This window comes from Brachycentrus maculatus, unplaced genomic scaffold, assembly GCF_059751285.1.
Source record: "Brachycentrus maculatus isolate JH-2025_06_01 unplaced genomic scaffold, ASM5975128v1 h1tg000368l, whole genome shotgun sequence".
NCBI classification, from domain to species: Eukaryota; Metazoa; Arthropoda; class Insecta; order Trichoptera; family Brachycentridae; genus Brachycentrus; species Brachycentrus maculatus.
The window spans coordinates 373,784-396,978 of NW_028281117.1; the positions used below are offsets into that span (position 1 = coordinate 373,784).

Sequence of the window (23,195 nt, forward strand, 5' to 3'; positions counted from 1 at the left end):
TATTTTATTTTTACATGACCTCTACTTTCACACATATTTTCACGAACCAAAAAAAAAGTCGAGAGCCGCCTTTGGAGCCGCCTATATTTATTAAGTAGGTACCTAACTAGGTATTCATAATATAAAATAACCAATTTGACAGAAGGATATAGAAGGCAGTGCCAGTAAATAAAAATTTGTTTGACGTTTGAACACCCCTATTTTCCTCGCGGAAAATCCCTTCAGATGCAGAATTTTCATGAGAAATGAATTGAACCTTTACTATAACTCGAATTGTTCAATATACTGAGCATCAGGTAATATGAACATTTAATTGCTATTGACAATACTAAACAAAGTAATTCAATTATGCTAATACGAGCTAAATATTAAACGAGTTGCTAGGCCGACGGTGCCTCGCCGAGCAACCGGGTGCTATAAAATAGTAAATATTACCATATTTAAAGGTATAAATCGAGCGGTTTCATCCGTAATTGAATTATTTATGTTTTTTTGCGTGAAAAATATGTCACGAAATATTGAATTTTTGCGCAGTATTTAGTGAATTTCCGGTGGGTTCTAGATGTCTGATGAGGAGGATGAGAGCGGCGCATACGCGCCCCCCGGGGCTCCGCCGTGGGCGAGCGTGGCGCCGCTGCAGGCGCTCCGCAAGCCCGCGCTGGCGGCGCAGTGGAGCTGGGCGCTCGCGGCCTGTCCGCGCCTCGGGGTGCCCAACGGGGCCGGAGTGGTGACGAGGCGGGCCCCCAACGGCTTCTTCTACTGCGGCCTCAAAGTAAGATAAATACTCAATGTTCAAAAATAATTAAATATAATATAAAATGCCAAAGGTGGAGCGTATGGACGTGTGGAGCGAATGGATAATGTGGCGAATGTGAGCGGGAGAACAGCACGAGGATGGCCATAAAATACTTGGCACGATCAGATCAATTAGAACCTAAAATCTGGTGGTGTCAAAAGTCTGCGTAATCGGAGGGCATATATGACTAGATGTCCAAATATCCATATGTGAAAGAGGTGAGGAGTGTATGTCAGGATAGAAGAATGTGGCGTTTCATCCTCTCAGCCTACCCCTATGGAGATATGGGGTGATGGTAGTAGTAGTAAAAATGCCTAATCAGAAAAAGCTATATACTTTACAAATTCTGAATTGATGGCAGTATTATCAGCCAAAATTCCAAATGTATCGAAATTACAACTATTATATGACAGGAATCCAACAACAGTCCAAACATACATCACTCAAAATTGAATGCAATATGGTGTTCAATAATACGCAAAGTGGTGACATTACACAAGTGTATAACGTGATCACTTGAGCCAGCCAGGCGCCAGGCCGTTAGCCCTAGTATGGTCAGACTTCCATCTCCTTTTGTATAAAAACGATAGATGCGTTGTCTAAATTGAGACATCTTTAATATACACTTTTGACATCTCAACATAGATGAAGAAAAATATGCAAGTCTGGGTATTTACTGGGCTTATGACTTGTCATAGGCTGGTGAAGTAATCACTTTACACGTGTGCAATATTCACCATCCTACCCCTACCATTTCCACTATTTTCCACTACTCCAGCCACACTATTTTCAGAACTTCTACATATATCATTAATCTCATGACACTGTACATATGAGTTCACTGGAGCCATCTATGTTGGATTGAAAAGGCAAATACCCTTTTACTTGGATGTTATGCATGATCCGAACCCTGGATTATTTTCACGTACTGGAAAACGCCTGAAAATATGATATTTTTTTTATGCAGCTTGTAATTTGACCAATTATTTTATCAAAATGTTGTGTGATTTCTCTCTCTCTCTCTCTTCCTGTGGTCTCAATCCTGTGGCTTGGTCTGCAGCAACAAATGGCTTCTCCTTTGCCTTTCCGGTCTATTATGCGAAACCCTCTTCAGCTCCTCATACAATGTCTGACCTATAATCTACATAATAAAAAAAGTTTGAAAATGTGATAAGACGAAACACGTCACATTATAAATCAGTTTATATATTTAAATAAAAGTAGAATTCAATCCAATAATCTTGTTTCATTTTGGATACTCTCTCTCTCTAACCCTTATCCGCACTCCAATGGTGCATAGGGCACTGCATCATATAAACGCAGTGTTATATTGATCATAAGGAAAGGAAAGGTGATCAGCACTCACATCAGCAATATTGAATAAATAGTAGAGTTAAAAAAATCACTTATATTTATTTGACCCCCCCTGGGAATCGAACCCCGGACCTCCAGAACGGTAGCCGAGTGTGCTGACCATTACTATACAGAGGTGGACACATAACCCAAAAAAAAAATTATGAAAATATCTAACGTACCCATTGCATATGGTAGAGCTTAAAAATATTCCCTTTATCTATGTATGTCTGATTACCATCCCATTCCCGCCAGGTGCTGACTTGTTCCTGCTGTCCCGGCGGCACGTGCGGGCCGGTGTCGGGGTGCGCGTGCGTGCCGTGCGCGCGCGTGACCGCCACGCACCCGCCCGTTCGCTGCGTGGCCTCCCCGCCCACCGTGCAGCGCCTCCTGCAAGCGTCACACTGGGGACCTGTTACAGGTTGATAATATTTGATACTTATTTATAGATTTGGTGATTAATTTGTAGAATAATTAAAATATAACTTTGTTTTAAAATCACTATAAATATTTTATTATTACTTAATTATAATGTCTACCAGTTTCCAAGCTAACCGCTTCTTTAACTGATAAATACTAAAACACTATCCACTAAAAAATATTCAAGACGGTTAGGGAAAGAAGCTTAGGTAGATCTCAAGTGGCTTTATTTTTTTTTGTGTTGATTGGCAGTCACAATCACTCATCATCCCTGATCCCTTGGACTGATGACTGTGACTCCCAATCAACACAAAATAATAAAGCCACTTGAGATTCCCTAAGCTTCTTTCCCTAACCGTCTTGAATATTGTTTAGTAGATAGTGTTTTAGTATTAATCAGTCTTGATAAAGAAGCGGTTAGCTTGGAAACCGGTAGACATTATAACTAAGTTATAATAAAATATTTATAGTGATTTTAAAACAAAGTTACATTTTAATTATAAAATGGAAAATCACAAGCTAGTGCTTCAAATATAAATTATAATTTGTAGATCTCTATTTTAATTTATGTATTAAATTTGAAATCAAACACTGATTCTTTGAGTGTATGTACTAAGTTGTATTTTATTGTTAAAAAAAATATATATTTTGTGACCATTGTTTCGCCTAGTTATGGCTAACTAATGGCTATGGATAACGTAATAAATTATTACTGCACATGTTAAAACTATTAACCAAAAAATATATGTGGCGAATGTGAGCGGGAAAACAGATTGAGGCCGGCGAAAAAGACTTGGCACGATCAGATCAATCAGATCCTAAAATCTGATGGTGTCAAAATTCTGTGTAATCAGAGGGCAGTATGACTAGATGTATCGATGTGAAGAAGGCGAGGAGTGTATGTCAGGACAGAAGACAGTTGGCGTTCCATCCTCTCTGCCTATCCCTGCGGAGAAACGGCGTGATATTAGTAGTAGTAGTAGTAGTAGAGTAGACATATAATGTTGGCACCACGTTATCATCCTGTTATTGTCCCTCCAGACAAGGCGGAGGTTGAGCAGCTGCTACAGCGGGTGGGGGAGGAGCTGGTGTGCGGTGCTCGCGACGCCGTGGCCACATGCGCGCCCGCCGTCGCACTCAACACTTACTGCTCCATCATGGGCCGCCATCTCGTGGAGCTCTCCAAGTATGTACCTATGCGTGTGATTCTCAAATCCAATCACTGCCACCATTTATTTTTGCCTGTTGGCCTTTGCTGGTGTCCTGATTCTTTTTTTTTGACATTTAAACATAGATGAAGAAAAATATGGAAGTCTGGGTATCCATCTAAGGTTTATGACCTAGATGGATACCCAAACTTCATTCTTCTTCTTCTTCTTTCCATGTTCGCTCCCTAGGTGGAGCATATGGCCAACACGAGACGTCTCCAAGTCACTCTGTCATGCGCCATCTCCTTGGCTTCCTCCCAGGTCAGTCCGGCGTCTCGAAGTTCCGCTGAGTATAGTCGGTGAATGGTCGTCAGCGGCCTTCCGGGGCGCCGGAGTCCTCGGGGTTGGAAGAAGAGATATGAGGGGTTGATGCACTCAGGTCGCATTCTAAGGACATGTCCCACCATGTCCACCTTCTCCTCTTCAGGACTTCCAGTATGAGGGGCTGTTGAGTTCTTCTCCTCACATCGTCATTCCTGACGAAGTCATACCACTTTAAAACTTCATTATAGCCTAATTAAATGATCACTTTATACACGTGTAACATTAACCTCATTGGTGCGTCAAGACAAACCCGTTGAAGACAATTACCTAATAGTGTAAGTGATAATTTAAGTGAGACTAGATTTAAGAAGACGCACCAATGAGTCCATTCGCCAGGAACTACGCTTGGATGGCTTGACTCTGGCCAATATCTGTACCCGACGGATTCTCCAGTTCTTTGGACATGTTGCGCGTGGCAACGAGGATAGCCTAGAACGACTAGTTGTGATCGGTAGTCTGGAGGGAAAAAGAGGGAGAGGAAGATCCCCACACGATGGACCGATCAAATTAAGGCAGCAGCAGGCACCTCAGTGGTTAGAGCGCTACGTGCAGCGCAGTCAAGGGATAACTGGAGAAGAGTCATTGCTTCTGCAAGGGTCACGACCCTCAGCAATGAGGAATAAGACGGAGAAGAACATTAACCTTTCCACTATGATTGACGACCATGCTACTCAAATTTTTGAAACTCATACTTATGTATATCATCAATCTTATGTTGCTTTATTATTGAGTTTTAGACTGCCATCTAAAGTTGGATTGAGAAAGCTTTTATTTAGCAGAGACCCATTTATTTAGGTGTATGCAAGATCTGAACCCCATACACTAATAATAATATAATTGATTATTTTCACATACTAAGAAACGCCTGAAAACATGTTTAATTTTTTTTAAATGTAGCTTATAATTTCACCTGTCAATTTTATTTACAACATTTTGAGTATGTCCAAATACTCGTTCACAAATCTGGATTTTCTGCACAGTTCTCAGTTGTTCTTGTGTGCTTCCAAGTATGGCGATGGAAGTAGTAATGCGGTTTTACGATTTCAGAGTCTACGATGCGGCGGAGCGGCAGGCCGTGGTGGCCGCCAGCGCCAGGAGGAACTGGGCGCCCCCGCACACGGAGGACACAGAGGACAAAGGAGAGCTGGAGCCGGCTAAGTAACAATTTTTAATTATTACACTCATCTCATAAGTAATTTTTTAAATGAAAGAAGACAGAAATCTGAGTATCTCAGTGCTTACGACCTGGCATTTGGCTGGCTTTTGTGTCTACTTGTGTATAAAGTGTCTGTATCTGTAACGTTCACCATTCTGCCCATTATTGAACATATTGTATGAATGTTTTTTTCAAAAATTAATACAATATGTATTTCTGTATGATCTTTGCTAATTGGTGAAGTATTTACTCTTAGCTTGCTCCGTATGAACATAGGCAAGATTCATTCCAAATTAGTTCCCTAGAAATGACATTTTTTAGATACTTATAGATTATTAACAATATTAATATTATATATTTATACCAGACACTGGATTTTTCACACTATGGATGAGATGTCAATATTCATAAGGAAAATCTATCGTTAATTTTTTATATGAAAAAATATTAATAAATAATATTAACACATTGTTGTCGGGTGGTTTTTGTATCAACCCCGACCTTAGCGTCTAATTAGTATACTAATTAGGGTCGTATACTAATCACAAGTAATAGCAAACCTAATTCTCATCTGTACAATGTTTTATGGCGTCACTAGAGCTCTACCAAAAGTAAGCAAATAGAACGCTTGAAAGCGTCTCCCGCTGTCTACCAACAGTACCTATGTAAAATATGGTTTTAAGCGTTTCCCGCAAACTATGTATGAATATCTGATGAGTCTTTAAAAAATGTGAAATGAATCCATTTCTTCTCGAAGCGGCGCATCATTCAGGTCTTACGAACGTTCGAAGCGAGCAAGATATATGAAAAATTATTTTCTGAATTACAGTGGGCGCACCATGCTGGCGCGAGTGGGCGCTCGCGCGGCTATGCGCCTGGCGCTGAGCGTGGCGCGGCGTGCGTGGCGCGGTGGGGACGCGCGCGACGAGTGCGCAGCTCTGCTACGGGAGGCGCTGGCTGCCGTGCGCACGCTGCCGCCGCACGCACTCTACTCGTCTGCAGAGGACGCCAACCCCGACGTATGGGCCGAACTGATGGACACTGCCGTGAACTTCCTGCACCAGATTGTGGCTGGGTGGGGCCCTTGTAAAATTTTTGTAGGGACTCTTGTAAAATTAATATAACTAGCTTGTACGAGTAAGGGTATGCGCCTCGCGTGCCCTAGCCAATGCTGCTATTATCTTTCTCCCAATTACTATTCATCCTATTTCCATATGGCCAGAGTTCCTCCACTTTGTCAATTTTAATAGCCCTTTGACACACAAAATTACTGTCACAGTCCTCAGTAATAAGGAATAAGACAGAGAAGAAGTATGTATGTATGTATAATAGTACAATAGTACAGATACATTAATAACTGTATAGCTGTTGAGGTCACCAATTATGGCTGTATGACTTTGTAGCTATTGGTTTCGGGAACAGCTGTTTTGGGGGCGGCGTGTTGCCGTGTTTTGTGATCACGTATTGGTGATCGTGATTGTTAATGCAAAGGAGTGGTGCACAGAATGAAAACGAAATGATGTACTTACAGTTAGTTCCTTTATTGAAATAAATGCGATTCTATACTAAACACTGAAATCAAATAATTACAAATAATTTACAAAATATGGAGTTAAAGAAGTGAAGTGAAAATCTAAATAAAACGTCTGTTCGCGTCAATGATCCAATTAGTTCTCTCGGCTTTTGAGTTCTCTCGCTTCAGAGTCGGGTCCGCTCGGAGATCTTCGGTTTAGTTTGTCTCGAAACGCTTCCGTCCTACTCACGCCAGCGCGGCAACTCGACGGTGTGGCTACATAGCCCACAACTGTGAGGAAATGCATCGTATCATGGAATAGCTAAAAGTTTAATGTGTGTATTTTCTTCTTAGCGAGTCGGGTTGCGCCATCGGCTCGGAGGACTGGCAGGTTTCCTTGTGCCTGACGCTGGAGCTGTGCATCCGCCAGGCTGAACTTCCCCGCATTCTCAAGGCCATCACTCTGCTGCTTCAGCTGCCCACTCACGACAACAGGTTTGTGTGTTACTGTAACATTATTGCCTTCGGAGGCTGGCTTGAAGCTCACAGCCCTAGTGTCATAGTGGATTTTAAGAAATAATGGTATTTATCAAGTAAAATTTTAATCCAAAATGTAATATTTTTAATTGATTTATCTTTCACTTGCAAATAACACTAATAAATTCAACACATTTTGGTCGGGCGGTTTTTTCATTAACCTCGACCCTAATTAGTAGTATACTAATCGCAAGTCCGCCTCCGTGGTGTAATGGTCAGCGTGTTTAGCTACTGTGCTGGAGGTCCCGGGTTCGATTCCCAGGGGGGGTGAGAATAAATATTAGTGATTTTACACTGTAAAATTTATTTAATATTACCCTGGACTGGTTCGTGAAGCGCAAGAGTGATCACCTTGCCTTCATGTAAGTAATGATCAACATAACACTGCGTCAATTTGACGCAGTGCCCTATGCACCATTGGGTGTGGATAAGGGTTATAAGTAAGTAAGTAAATCACAAGTAACCTCAAACACAATTCCGATTTGTACAATGTTTTTTGGCGTCTCGCGCTGTACCAAAAGTAAGCAAATAGAACGCTTATAAGCGTCTCCTGGTCTCTACCAACAATATGTTAAAGAATGTATTTTTTTTAGATTGTGCCCTGAAGCTTGCACGGCCCCCCTGGGCTCTTTTCTTCGCCGCCTGGGGTCCCTACAGACCCCCGCCCCGGGCCCCAATGACCCCCCCTACCCGGACTCACCCACCGCGGACTGTTCACCAACACACAACTTTCTCAGGTAACTCCACTTCTTCAGACTCCTTTTATATTTTATTTTATTTATTACTTTTTATATGTTTCGAATAACTTCCCCTTTAGGGAAGAGGTATGCCGGGCTTATATCACCAATGGCCTTCACTATGCTACTTGTGTATGTCACCACCTCTTGTAATATTTCCTATAGAATTTCAAATGGGTTGATCTTATTTTTTGATTTGGCGTTTAATTTGTAGAACTCCATTTTAATTTATGTATTAATTTTAAATCAAACACAGATTTTTTGAGCTTACTAAGTTGTATTTTATTAACAAAAACACATAAAAAAATTATATTGTGACAGTTGTTTCGCCTTGTTAGGGCATGATCAAACGAATGTGGGTTGATCTTAGCTTACATCTCGCAATGTTGTATTTCCCAGGAGTCTGGAACTGCCGGCGGATGGAGAAGTGGGCGAGGTTGGTGTGCGCACGGCAGGCGTTGCGTTGCTGTGCCATCTGGACCGTCTAGCCACGCCCCTGCTGGCTTCCACGCAGGGCATGGCCATTGTAAGTCTAAATTACTATCTATACCTACTAATATACTCCCAAGGCAGTATTTCATGAAGAGAAATACCACCTTCTACAGTGGATTGAACCTACTCACGACTATCTCAAAGAGACACGCCAATGGATCAATCACGTGTTGCAATAGAAGGGTTTCCTGCACCTGGTAATAAAGGGAACGAACGTCAGAAGACGCCCATGCGTGAATATCTTTGCCACTTGTACGAGGATATGGGCTGTTCAACGTATGATGAGCTGAAGAGGGTGGAAAATAACACACTGGAATTGCGAAGGAGGTGTCATTTGTTGCTGCAAACCAGTCCACAGGATTGAGACCACAAAGGAAGTAGACTGTTGAGGATGGCCAAGATAGAGGGACGCTGGGGAGCTGGCAGAAAGCAAACATTGTGAGCGGGATAAGAGGGGTGGAGGTGTTCCGGACCACTAATCACTCACATTGGATGGACTAGACAGGGCACAAGCAGAATAAACTAACTAACTAACTAACTAACCATCACGCCGCTTCCCCGCAGGGGTAGGCAGAGAGAATAGAACGCCACACCACTCTGTCTTTGCAAACATTCTTAGCCTCTTCCACGTTCATGCATCTCTTCCGATTATAACATATACATATACATACCCGCCGATTATTACGACTCCTAACTTGACCACTTTCAAGTATTTGGCATACCTGATCGTGCCATGTTTTTCTCGGTCTTCCTCTGCTTCTTTTCCCAATTACATTCGCCTCGTTAATTTGTTTTACCGTTCTTTCCTCACTCATTCGTTCTACATGTCCAAACCATCTCAACACACCTTTCTTAATTTTATCGATAATGCTTATCTCAGCTTTGCATTCCTTCCTTATTTCACTATTCGAACATCTATCATACATCGTTTTGTCGCACATTCTTCGCGAGAGATCGCATTTCGATAGCATAGCAGAAGAATATCTCCTAAATCAAGATCAGGCCATACTGGAACATCTACAGTTTGTGGGATTTCCGCCAATACATAGGGCTAGTTTTTTTAACAAATATTTTTAGTATTGTTGCCAATACATATTGTGAGAATATGCATCTCATTTTCACTACTAAAAGAAACCCTTCAACATTTTCCCATCTCTTGTATTATTGTCACATTTTTTATTCACACAACTTGTTACCTTCCCGACAATTGGCTGTAATGGTGGTGTTGGAGCTTGTTGGGTTTAAAAAAATAGCTTTTGATTAAATTATTTTGTTATTCTCGCATATTTGTAGCATACAAATAAAATCTGTTATAATTACTATGAATATATCTTGTTAGTTTTGAGGAAGAAGCTGTTTTATCTGGAAATTGGTCAGCATTGTAATAAAATACGAAAGATAAATAGTGACTTTAAGAAAATCACAAAAAATCTTTTGAGTGCTTGAATATTTATTATATTTTGTTAAAAATTAATCTTCTTCTTATGCTGCATTTACCTCCCACTTTTTGCCTTGTAATATAATACACAGCACGATCAGGTATGCCAAATACTTGAAAGTGGTCAGGTTAGGAGTCGTAACAATTGGCGAGTATGTATGAGGAGATGCATGAACGTGGAAGAGGCAAAGAATGTTTGCAAAGACAGAGTGGTGTGGCGTTCTATTCTCTCTGCCTACCCCTGCGGAGAAGCGGCGTGATGGTTAGTTAGTTAGTTAGTTTTATATAATACTTGATATTTCATATTGTTTATACTAGTTAAAAAGGCTAATGATTTAAATACAAATATGAATTTGTGTCAGAAGTACTACATACTCAAATTAATATGATGTTAGTCCAGAGACTTTTCCATATTTTCTATTTAAACAAAGTCAAGCTGTCACGGAGTAAAATTGTATAGTATTGATTAAAATATTAAATTTTACCCACTGATTTGTACTTTTTCCAACAAAAAGAATGCATTATTTAGTCAATATATGAAAAAATAACAAACTTTTTTCTTAGTAATGTTTTTCCACATATTGCAGAAGAACCAACTGCCTTCCCAGAAAGTGATCTCTTTCAACAATGGCAGCACGCTGCCCGTCCAGCTGAACGACGTGCGAGTGAGACAGCTGGCGTGCGCCGAACTGCTCGCTCTGCTGCTGGCCGAGGACGGCTCCCTGTACTCCGTGCCGTATGACACTCTGCAGCTCCAGCCAATCCTAGGTTTGTGAATTTCTATCACTAAGACATTATCTTATTTTTTGACATCTCATCAAAGATGAAGAAGAATATGGAAGTCTGGGGCTGACAACCGTCATAGGCTGGTTAACACACGTGACCAATTCTACCCACTTCTGTGGTGTCAATAATTATTGACAACCACACTACTCAAATTCTTGGAGGTTCTATTTATATGAACCAATTTTGAAACATTATTCTTGAATCACTAGAACTTCACTAGAGACATCTATTGGTGAGATGAAAAGAAGATTTTTATTGAGCAGAAACTCTTTTATTAGTATGTGAGGTCTGAACCCTGGATTATAATCACACACATGAGAAACGCCAGAAAATATAATTTTCATTTTTATTATTAAAGCTTATAATTTGACCAGATAATTTATTTGCAACATTTTGAGTGTTGATTTGAATATTGCTATTGACATTTGAATATTGTTGAATGTTGTTGATTTGAATATTGCTATTAACATTTTAATATTGTTATTTACAACATTTTGAGTACTTGAGTACATCCAAATACTTGGTCACAAGTATTTGGACACATTCAAAATGTTGTAAGACATTATCTTAATAAAATCTTTCTAAATCCAATCATAGATAGCCTATGACAAGTTGGAAGTCTGGGTGTTTATACACCCAGACTTCCATATTCTTCCTCGTCTATGTTGGAATGTCAGAAAAAGGTATCGGGACATCAGCAAAGGCTGGTGCTCATATTCTGATAGTATAATGATTGTGTTGTGTTGTGGGCTAGGCGTGGAGGGCGAGAGGGTGCTGCAGATAGCGTGCCACCCGTGCGGGCGGCACTACCTGGCGGCGGGCGCGCGCGGCAGCGCCTGGAGCTGGGGCTGCGGGCGGCGCGGGCAGCTCGGGCTGGGCGCGGAGGGCCGCCAGGCGCGCGACCGCCCCACGCGCGTGCCCGGCCTGCGCGGCCGCCGCATCTCCTGCGTGGCCTGCGGGCCCTCCTCCAGGTGAGGGATAACTCATAGTTGATATATCGCTCACTCCTTTAACAACGTCATAAATCAAAATACTTTATTTTTCAGGAGAAAGTTTAAAAATATAATACAATTATTTGTATTAAAAATAAATAGCAACAGATCTTTTTAGGTAAAACCTGAAGGTTTTTTCTATATTTGAAAAATATTTAGTATATTTCAAAAAATAATTAAACAATACCTTTTCTTCAAAATACATAAACAACACTTTCTGCCCTGTAGCGGGTATATATTAAGTTAAAAATATGCCTCTTTTGCTGGGATATAGTACATTTTCTGGGCATTCCGAAAACATGCACAACTTAAAATTGACGATTTTTTATTTATGACGTTCTTGAAAGGAGTGAGCGATATATGACGCTATATGACGGGTGAAGAGGTCTTTCGAAGCATTACTTATTTTACTTTTTGTATGGTGTATTGAAAACATATAAAGCTATTTAGGCTGCGTTACAGGTGAAGGTCCAGACTCTCCATCCTCTTGTCCGCTCCTGGCGTAGCTTTGTGAAGGTTTTTTAAGGCCGGAGGATGTTTTTTGGTGGGGAATGGAAGCATTCACATAACATAATGAAATTCTTTTTAATTTCAACTTGTCCTGTCATTCTATAGTCATCTGTTGACTGTCATTTTTCATATCTTGAATTGAAAGCATTTAACAATTTTTTTATAGCTGAATTTGGTCAGAAATTGACAAATTACGAATGAATTGATCAGACTGTTATTCAAACAATTATTATAGTTTTTTTTTATTTATATTTATAATTGCAAAATAAACAATATGGGGAGATTTTGGAACAGGTAGATGATTTCATATATTTGGGTAGTATGTTTTCTAGGGATGGAAAGATTGATAAAGACATAGAAAGGAGAGTGAATGCTGGGAACAGAGTGAATGGTGCACTAAAATCAGTTTAAGCAAATAAAAATCTATCAGCGGAAGCTAAACTGGCAGTACACAATGGAGTTCTGGTTCCAACCCTTATGTATGGAAGCGAAGCATGGAGTTGGCAAAAGAAGGATGAAAGCAGACTGAATGCAGTAGAAATGCGATCCCTCAGACGAATGTGTGGCAAAACGATGTTTGATAGATGTTCGAATGATGAAATAAGGAAAGAATGTAAGGCTGAGATAAGCATTATCGATAAAATTAAGAAAGGTGTGTTGAGATGGTTTGGACATGTGGAGCGTATGAGTGAAGAAAGAACGGTTAAACAAATTTATGGAGCGAATGTAGTTGGAAAAAGAAGCAGAGGAAGACCGAGGAAAACTTGGCACAATCAGGTATGTCAAATACTTGAAAGCGGCCGGGTCAGGAGTCGTAATAATCGTCGGGTATGTATGAGGAGATGCATGAATGTAGAAGAGGCAAAGAATGTTTGCAAAGACCGAGTGGTTTGGCGTTGGATTCTCTCTGCCTACCCCTGCGGGGAAGCGGCGTGATGGTTAGTTAGTTAGTTAGTTTTTTTATAATTGAACATTTTACATTTCCACACATACATTTCTCAGTTACCATAAACTCTAATAAAATTTTATTAAAATTAAACACTTGAATATACCACTTTAATGAGTTTTATTTTTATTTATGACTAGTTTCGAAAACGACAGATGTTTTCATCTTCTGGTACAAATTAAAACTAACTCTAATAAAATAAAAATTTTGTCATGCATAAAGTGTTATGTGACATGTTAATTAACACATTCATTGGTTACGGTGAGTTCATTAAAGAAATGTTATTTGATGCGGGCGATATTAACTCACATCAAAAGAAAGAACAATGACAGAAAAGAATTGATAATATTTTTGTATTATAGTGACATCTATCCTCCACACATCAAAGCAAACATGACAAATTAGACGTTTAATACCTGTTTTTTTGTAAATGAAATTCAGAAAGTAATCAAAGTGCACAAAAATGTGCACGCCGTAAACAATGTGTTAGGGGAAGTTTTAGGTGAGGCGTGGAGTTTTAATTAGTTTTGTTTTAAAATATTTGTGTTTTTATTATTTACAAAAATACTTCATACTATTTCTGTGAGCCTAAGCGGCTCATTATTAGAAATAAGTATCAAATTGTGGTAGGGTTGGTTCGAATTGAGAAACTCTGACACTGATCAAAGTTACATTCTGTTTGCAGCGCGGCCCTGTCGGTTCGAGGGATCCTGTACATTTGGGGTGATGGCGGGTGGGGCACTCTGCTGACTGCCCCCTTCGTGGTTCATCTTCCCCTGGGAGAGAAAGCATTTCACATGGCTCTTGGTATGTTTCAAGCCCAATGTGATGAAGAGATATTTTCATTGTAGATCACAGAGTGTATTTGAAGATTTGATGTGCTTAGGGCAATTTAGTTCTTTGACTGGTGATCTTTTCCAATCGCCAATTTATCATAAAAATTCCAATTAGTTGCACATTCCAATGGTCATAAATTCATTTGTCCTCTACTCCACGTACTGTTGTAACAGATACGAGTGAAATGTGAGTTTGCATTGTAACTCAATAATACCAATGATGAAAAAAATGTCGAATGACATTCCACACGGGACCTACGAAGAAAAAAATAATGTCAAAGAGATTTGTAATTGGACCGGTAATGGTTAAAGCGCCCTTGAGAAAGTATTTTATGAAAATGGCGCTGCATAAATTATCCAAATTTAATCATATTAATATTATTATTAATGAAAGTTTTATTTGGAAAAAAACCCAGGTTTTTATTACGCGATATTAAGATATAATAGTAACATTGAGAGTTCACTACGGTTCATACACATCTTTTTCTTTCGAACCCTTATCCGCACCCCAATGGTGCATAGGGCACTGCATCATATAAACGCGGTGTTGTGTTGATCGTTAACACATGAAGGAAAGGTGATCAGCCTCCGCTTCCGGTACCAGTCCAAGGTAATATTGAATAAATAAAAGACTAAAAAAAAAAGCATACGCATAGAGTTCATAAAATAATATGGTAAAATCAGTTTACCGACAGAACTTAGCAGGCTTATTGCCCTATAATTCCCACAAATTCCCTTATCATTCGTGTTATATTAAGTTAACAATGCTTTCGATATGTACACAAAAAAAAAAGCAGTTGAAGCTGTTTCTTTGCCGGGTTGCCCGTACCTAGTACGCAAATCCGCAAATGGCCATTTTGTTTTGCCCCTTAGGTTGTACAGGCGAATCGGCCAAAGGGTTAATAGGTTTTTGAGGTTTCCAGGATGGAACGACGAGCACCTGCTGATATGCACGACCAAGGGCTCCGTGTACCTGTGGAAGGACTGCGGCACGCTCACGCCGCCCGCCCCCGAGCTCACCCTGCTGCCCGGCCTGGACGGGCTGATGATCTCTCGCGTCTATTGCGGCCCGCACTTCTGCGTGGCCCAGGACGACAGGTACTGTAGCCCTGTAACCCTCTGTGCTAGTCCTGGCAAACTGCTAGAGCGGGTACAAACATAATGCCCCATACAGTGTCTATGAAGCATGAGGTGGACACAACTAAATACCCTTCCCTTGGTGGCAGTTGTGACATTTATATTTAAAGGGCGATTTTTTCATCAACCCCCAACTCTAATTATACTCAGACAGTCTGCCACCCGACCCTCAGTATACTAATCACAAGTAACTAACCGCAAACGCAATTCCTATTTGTAAAAAAAATATTTACAACATAAATTGAACATTGTTGTAAATAAATTATCTGGTCAAATTATAAGCTTAAATAATAAAAATGAAAATGATATTTTCTTGCGTTTCTCATGTGTGTGACTCCTGTAATTGGAGATAATCCAGATTTTGTGAACAAGTATTTGGACACACTCAAAATGTTGCCAATTATGTATACTCAGACAGTCTGCCACCCGACCCTCGATATACTAATCACAAGTATACCAACCGCAAATGCAATTCCTATTTGTAATATTTTTTTGGCATCTCTTGTGCTCTACCAAAAGTAAGCATTTCATTAATTGATTCGGCAGTCACTTTGTGGTAAAATCTATCCATTTTGAAATTGATGCGGAATACATCGAAACACGTGTCACGGTAGATTTTAAGAAATAGTGGTATTTACTAGGTAAAACATTAATTAAAATCAAAAGTAAGCAAATAGAACGCTTATAAGCATTTTCCTCTCTCTACCGACTGTTCTGTTTGGATAAGATTAATCGTTTTGTTCCAGGGGGAGAGTGTACATGTGGGACGAGGAAAACTACTTCATGCTGAAGTTCTACAGCCCCGAGGAAGTGATCGCCGCCACTCTAGTACAGGGATTACAAGGTAACCTCACTTTATCCCTCGGATCATAATCAAAGAGGTCCCGGGTTTCAAATCTTAGGGGGTTAAAAATAAATATTCGAACCCTTATTCACATCCCAATGGTGCATAGGGCACTGCATCATATAAATGCAGTGATTTCTTGATCGTTAACACATGAAGGAAAGGTGATCGGCCCTCCACTTCAGGTACCAGTCCAGGGTAATATTGAATAAATATTAGAATGAAAAATCTTTTTTTATATTTATTAGACCCCCCTCTGGGAATCGAACCCGGGACCTCCAGAACGGTAGCCGAGCGCGCTGACCATTACACTACGGAGGCGGAAATATTAGTGTTCATAAATAAAATAAAAAATGCATTATGATTAGGAATTATACATTATAAATTTAAATTATGCACAATAGACAAATAAAAAAATTATATTATAGTAATAAATTATCCATTATAAATTAAAATGATACTGTTTTAATTCAAATTAAACTTTGAAATAAAATACATAATATACATATTTTAAATCTTGGTGTGTAATTTTTAGTGTGTTCTAGGTGAGACCTAGGACACACCAAAATTCTTTCTAGAATTCCGCTTCACACTAAAAGCTAAAATATATAGAACATTGAAAAATTATTTAGTTATAACAATTATTCTATACTAAATTTTGAAAAAAATACAATATTATGAAAAATAATTTATCATTGCGTATGAAAAATTATAAATTATCAAATACATTGAATTTGACTGCGACACACCGGTTGCGGAGCACTGTTTTAAAAATAAAAAAAACTTATACATTTTAAATAGTTCCTTTCTGAATTGTGTCACTGGTTGCAGATAAGTGCGTGACCTCCGTGTCTCTGGGCGCCCAGGGGGCCGCGGCCGTGACCTCCAGCGGAGAGCTGTGGGGCTGGGGAGGCTCGCGTCCCCTCCAGCTCCTGCACCGCTGTCCCGACAACCTGGCCGTTGCAGGTTTGTTGCTCTCAGCCAATTTTACTCTCTACCCACACGGTTTGGGAATAATACGGTGCTGTAGCGTTTATTAATGCAGGAGAACCTCGATTATCCGGAGCTCTTTTATGAGAAAAACATGGCACAACCAGGTATGCCAAATACTTGAAAGTGGACAAGTTAGAAGTCGTAATAATCGGCGGGTATGTATGAGGAGATGCATGAACGTGGAAGAGGCGAAGAATGTTTGCAAAGACAGTAGTGTGGCGTTCTATTCACTCTGCCTACCCCTGCGGTGAAGCGGCGTGATGGTTAGTTAGTTAGTTTAGTTACTTATCCGGATTTACCACTATCCAAATCGAAATAAATTCTTCTTCTTCTCTGTCTTACTCCTCATTACTGAGGGTTGTGACCCTTCTGGAAGTAATGACTCTTATCCAGTTATCCCTTGACTGCGCTGCACATAGCGTTCCAACCACCGAGGTGTCTGCTGCTGCCTTAACTTGATCAGTCCATTGAATGGGGGATCTTCCTCTCCCTCTTCCCCTCCAGGATACCAACCACAACCAACAGTTTTCACATGTTGATAACAACACCTATCTATAGTTCTCGAAACTAGTCGTGTTTACATTACCGTAGAACGGGGCTACTTGAACTTTGATGTGTTACTTGAGCCCAGTACAAAAAAGAGATTTAAATCTGTATTTGGTCTACAATAATGAATGTATCGTGACAATAAGTGTCACCTGTCAGAGAAACAATGAACCATGTCAATACGTTCATTATAATAATAAAACCCTTATCCGCACCCCAATGGTGCATAGGGCACTGCGTCATATAAACGCAGTGTCATCTTGATGGTTTACACATGAAGGAAAGGTGATCAGCCCTCCGCTTCAGGTACCAGTCCAGGGTAATATTGAATAAATATGATAGTGAAAAAATCACTTATATTTATTTTACCCCCCTTGGGAATCGAACCCGGGACCTCCAGAACGGTAGCCGAGCGTGCTGACCATTACACTACGGAGGCGGACAGACCATTACTGTACACAGTTCATTATTGTAGACCAAATACAGATCTAAATATTTTTTTTGTACTGGGCTCAAGAAACACATCAAAGTTCAAGTAACCCCGTTCTACGGTAATAAACTCGAAAAGTGGTCTTATACAAGTGTTTTATTTTCATATTTAAATACTTTTTTAATACTTATATAAAGTATGTTGTATCAAACACATCAACTGTGTAAAAATGCGTCCAGTGTACATTGTGATTTGAAAATTTGATCAAATTTCCAGGCGTGAGCTGCGGCCCTACTCAGATGTTGATCTGGTGCGAAGCCCGATCCTGGTCCCTACCCTCGTCTCTCCCATTCGTGTTGGACCTTACGGAGTCCACATTCAAGTGAGCCCATTTGTACTTATTTATTTATTTATTTAGTGAACGGCCTTTGCCTTTAATATAATACATATATACAGTATCTACTATAAAAATACACTAATAGAGAAACAAAAAGTCTTAAACATAAACATATAACAAAAAAATAACAAATGGTAAGCACTGGTAAATACACGTCTCCTTCACACACTATCAGCGAGCAGCGAGAGAGAGTGAAACACAACATTTCAATTTATCCATTATAACATGGAGAAGAAATGCTGAGAAAGTACATATCACTCCTTTCAAGAACGTCATAAATCAAAAATCGACAAATTTCACTTGTGCATGTTTTCGGAATGCCCAGAAAATGTACTATATCCCAGCAAAAGCGGCATATTTTTAACTTAATATTTACCCGCTACAGGGCAGAAAGTGTTGTTTTTGCATTTTGAAGAAAAGGTATTGTTTAATTTTTTTTTTTATTTCGTAAATATTTTTCAAATGGAGAAAAAACCTTCAGGATTTACCTAAAAAGATGTTTTGCATAGTAAAAAGTTCAATAAGTGGCTTGATATCTATTTTTAATACATTATGTTATATTTTCAAACTTTAAAAACGTTCTCCTGAAAAATCAATTTTTTTGATTTATGAGGTTCTTGAAAAGAGTGAGCGATATATTAAATAAATCACAACATAATAATAACCATATCCGCTCCCTAGGTGGAGCATATGGAGTCCACAAACTGTCTCCAGGCTTTTCTGTCGGCTGCCAGCTCCCTTGCATCCTCCCAAGTCAGATCCGCGTCGCGAAGTTCTGACGAGAACTGCCGACGAATTGTCAGCAATGGTCTTCCTGGGCGGCGCGAACCTGATGCCTTGTAAAAGAGGCAAGCTTGATTAAGGCTCTCAGGAGGCATGCGGAGTACGTGGCCAAGCCAACTGAATCGCCTTTTTTTGACGACAGTTGTGACCAGGATTTGCTGCGTCCTACGCCTTATCTCTTCATTCCTCACAAAGTCAAACCACCGCACGCCTAAGATTCTCCGCAAACACCTGTTCTCAAAGCTTAGTACACGGCTGCTTTGGGCCCTTGTAAGGTGCCATGTTTCACAGCCGTATAAGAGAACAGGAGCAATGCAGGCATTGTATAGGCGGCATTTGGTTTTCACCGAGTATAAATCCGATCTCCAGACAGCCTTCATACTGTTGAATGCGGACCCAGCGAGTCCTAATCGCACTCCCAGTTCCTTTTGAAGGCTGCCATTTTCAGTCGCGTACACTCCCAAGTACTTGAAACTCTCGACCCTTTCGATGCGCTGGTTACTCAACGTCAAGGGTTGTTGGGCATCTAGGCATGAGCTGTTGCACAACACATGGGTTTTTGCAACATTTATTGTAAGCCCCATGTGCGTAGAGTACCTATTTACCCTGTCGACGATCAATTGAAGACCCTCGACGGACTCATCAATTAAAACAGCATCATCTGCGTACTCTAGGTCGCAGAGTTTCCGGGAGGGGGAGATGGATATACCTCGGTCAGATGGTAATGACTTTCGAAGAATGAAATCCATGAGGATGATGAAGAGAAACGGTGCAAGGACACAGCCTTGTCTGACTCCGGTAGAGACCCCAAACCAATCCGTGACAACATCGTCAACTCTCATTCGACATTCACTATTGAGGTGAAGGGACTTAATTAGCTCCACTAATTTCGCAGGCACCCCATAAGCTTCCAGTACTTTCCAGAGTGTGGGCCTGTGCGGACTATCAAACGCTTTCTCATAGTCTACAAAACACATCGCCAGAGAACTGTTAAATTCCTGGCTCTGCTGTAGAATGTGGCGAATATTATGGATTTGATCCGCACAGGACCTGCCAGGCAGAAACCCTGCCTGGTTTTCTCTGAGCACCTGCATAATGGGGGCTCGGATTCTCTGCAAGATTACGTGGGCAAGCACCTTCCCAGGTACGCTGAGTAGCGTAATGCCGCGGTAGTTGTCACAGTTGAGTGGATCACCCTTCTTATGTAACACGGTAATCTCCCCATTTACCCAGTCTCTAGGGCATCGCTCTTCTTCCCACACACTGGACATTAATTGGTGTAAAGGGCCAATAATGCCAGTAACGCTGCATTTCAAGAATTCCGGGTGGATACCATCAACACCAGGGGCAGTCCCATTTTTCAATTTCGACACGGCAGCTATAATTTCTGCCTGTGTCGGTGGACCATCAGGTATGGCGACCGCCCGCGGAATGCTTGACGCAGCCTCCGTGGGAATATCGAGGATGATTGGAGGAGGAGGGCGATTCAAGACCCTGTGGAAATGATCACGCCATATTTCCTTTACACGATCCGCGTCAGATTCGGTAACTCCATTTGAGTTTTTCACAGCTCCAGGGGTCACCGAATTCTTTCCGCAGATCTTCCTTGTTATTTGGAATAATTTCCGCGTGTCATTTCCTTGGGCAGCATGTTCCGCTGTTACAATAAGAGAATCGAGATGACGGCGCTTATCGAGTCTGCATGATCGTTTGACTATACGATCTTGGCGCCTGTAGTCATCTCTGAGGGTGTCCAGTTGGTAGGGGTCACTTTCACTGTCCCTCAGTGCTTTTAAGTGAGCGCGCTCAGCCATCTTTCCCCAGGTCTCATCTGACATCCAATGGGGTCTTTCTCCTATCCTGGGGCCAAGAACCTCATTGGCGGAAGAGTTGAGAGCCGATTTGAGACTAGCCCACTGTGCCTCAATCGAGTCAACATTAATGGGCTGAGGATCGGTGTCTTGCTGGACACGTTGTCCGACCGTTTCCTCGAATCTCAATCTTATTTCGGCACTCTTCAACTTGTCTAAGTTGATTCTCTTCCGCCGAGGACATCTCGGCAGACGTTTGAGCTGCAGACAGATTCTTCCGACGAGTAACTCGTGATCACTATGAATGTCGGCCCCTCTGTAGGACCTGACATCGAGGAGCTCTCGCCGGTTAGCACGTCCATAGAGGATGTGATCTATCTGCGCTCTTGTTCGTCCATCAGGGGAGGTCCAGGTGTACTTATGGATGGACTTATGGGGAAATAGCGTACCGCCAATGACAAGGTCGTTAATACTAGCGAACTCGACCAGTCTTTCTCCATTGCCATTGGCTTGCCCATAGCCGTGCCTTCCCATCACCGTTGGGGCAAGTGATGGGTCTGTTCCGACTCTCGCGTTAAAATCTCCCAATACTACCACGCGGGTTCTTCTTGGGAGAGAGGCGATGACCGCATGGAGAGAGTCGTAGAAGGCATCTTTTGTTTGGGCATCTGCAATTTCGGTAGGCGCGTAGCACTGTAGGACAGTGACAGAACTATCGGCCGTTTGGAGGGTGACGCGTATAAGCCTTTCAGAAATTGGTTCCCAACTAAGCAAGCACTTTGCTGCTCTTTCTGAAAGGAGAATTGCCACCCCTTGACGGTGATATCGTTCTTGGCCGGAGTGCAGACACATGTGACTATCCAACAACCTCTTTCCAGATCCTTTCCATCGCGACTCGCTCAGTCCTAGGATATCTAACTTGTAGTCATCCATGATACGAGTCGCGTGAATATCTTTTCCGTGGACCTGCATTGTCCGCACATTGTACGTTCCAATGCGGAAAGATGAATTGTTGGATAGGAGCCGTTTAGTGAGCGCAGTCCTAATACCACAGCCGGGTCGGGGGGTGCCAGAGAAGCCGGTGTCCGAGGCATTTCGTGGACTTATCGTAATCAAAGGGTTTAGGGAGGCAGAGTGATTGGCCCTGCGCACCCGAGGCCTGAGGTCCGAGGACCCCTCAACAGGTCGACTCAACCTTGTTTCCCGCTTTGTCTGGCCTCTCTTCACCAACCTGCTTGGCATGGGAGACCCTTCTGGTAGTTAGACTACCGCCATAGCCTGGTGAATCACTGAGGCACGCAAGCCCATTACATACATAAACATACAACATATTAAATAAATCCATACTTTCAAAAGCATTGGCTAACATGTGAAGACATGGAATCAGAGAGAACAAGGCATAGTTTGCATTATGTAAAAATACTGCAAATATAGATTTTTGCCTAGTACCTCTTCGACTCGCTAAGCTTTATTTTATTTACTTTAAAAGAGTTCTCTCTTATTTTGGTTTAGATAAGTATCTTTTCAATGCCAGTTGTGCTTTCAGGCAGTTGGAGAGGCTCTTGTGGCTGTCGCAGGGCCCCGGGGCGCCGGGGGCCCCGACCTCCCTGCCCCCGTCCAACCTGTCTGCGCAGGAGAGCGAGTGTGTGGCTGTCGCTACCCTCAACTTGCTCCGCTTGCAGGTATTGGGAAAAATAATGTTTTGAGGTTCTAAATATTCTATGTGTTGTGTGATGTATGAATACCTAGCTCTCTTAGACTCACTAAAAGATTGCTTTTGTATGAAAAACGTAGTTACTTGATCACAGATCACAGAGTATTAATTCTAAGTTATAAAATAATAATAAAGTGGCGAAGAATGTTTGCTAAGACAGAATAGTGTGGCATTCTATTCTCTCTGCCTACCTCTGCGGAGAGGCGTGATGGTTAGTGAGTTAGTTAAATTTAAATTGTGAAAAAACATTTTAGACACTGTCTATCGCCAATATGTATAGTGAATACCCGATTAATTTTATAAGAACACTCCTTATCATTCATCGTTCACTTTGTGTAGAACCGTTCCAAAAGTCTAATCATTCATCCGTTCACATTGTGTAATACAACTCTAAAACTCTAAATCATTCATTGTTTACTTTCTCTGATACCATTAAAAACACTAATCATTCATCGTTCACATCGTTCAATCAAACCCTTACCTGCACCCCAATGGT

At 41.2% G+C, this 23,195-nt stretch overlaps 1 protein-coding gene across 1 annotated transcript in view; it reads left to right on the plus strand.

The window, feature by feature from the left end:
- Positions 1–163: 163 nt before the first annotated feature.
- The window catches only part of HERC2 (E3 ubiquitin-protein ligase HERC2), a 109,473-nt gene continuing 86,441 nt past the window's right edge, over positions 164–23,195 (plus strand). Inside the window, exons 1-17 of the mRNA XM_088269954.1 lie at positions 164–296; positions 563–772; positions 2,405–2,570; positions 3,611–3,755; positions 5,149–5,259; positions 6,087–6,332; positions 7,125–7,265; positions 7,901–8,044; positions 8,444–8,570; positions 10,562–10,742; positions 11,515–11,731; positions 13,894–14,015; positions 14,968–15,142; positions 15,928–16,025; positions 16,857–16,991; positions 18,271–18,376; positions 22,532–22,667. Of these exons, the coding sequence (XP_088126080.1) occupies positions 563–772; positions 2,405–2,570; positions 3,611–3,755; positions 5,149–5,259; positions 6,087–6,332; positions 7,125–7,265; positions 7,901–8,044; positions 8,444–8,570; positions 10,562–10,742; positions 11,515–11,731; positions 13,894–14,015; positions 14,968–15,142; positions 15,928–16,025; positions 16,857–16,991; positions 18,271–18,376; positions 22,532–22,667 (2,460 nt within the window). The 5' untranslated portion in view covers positions 164–296. The remainder of the gene's footprint in view (positions 297–562; positions 773–2,404; positions 2,571–3,610; positions 3,756–5,148; positions 5,260–6,086; positions 6,333–7,124; positions 7,266–7,900; positions 8,045–8,443; positions 8,571–10,561; positions 10,743–11,514; positions 11,732–13,893; positions 14,016–14,967; positions 15,143–15,927; positions 16,026–16,856; positions 16,992–18,270; positions 18,377–22,531; positions 22,668–23,195) is intronic.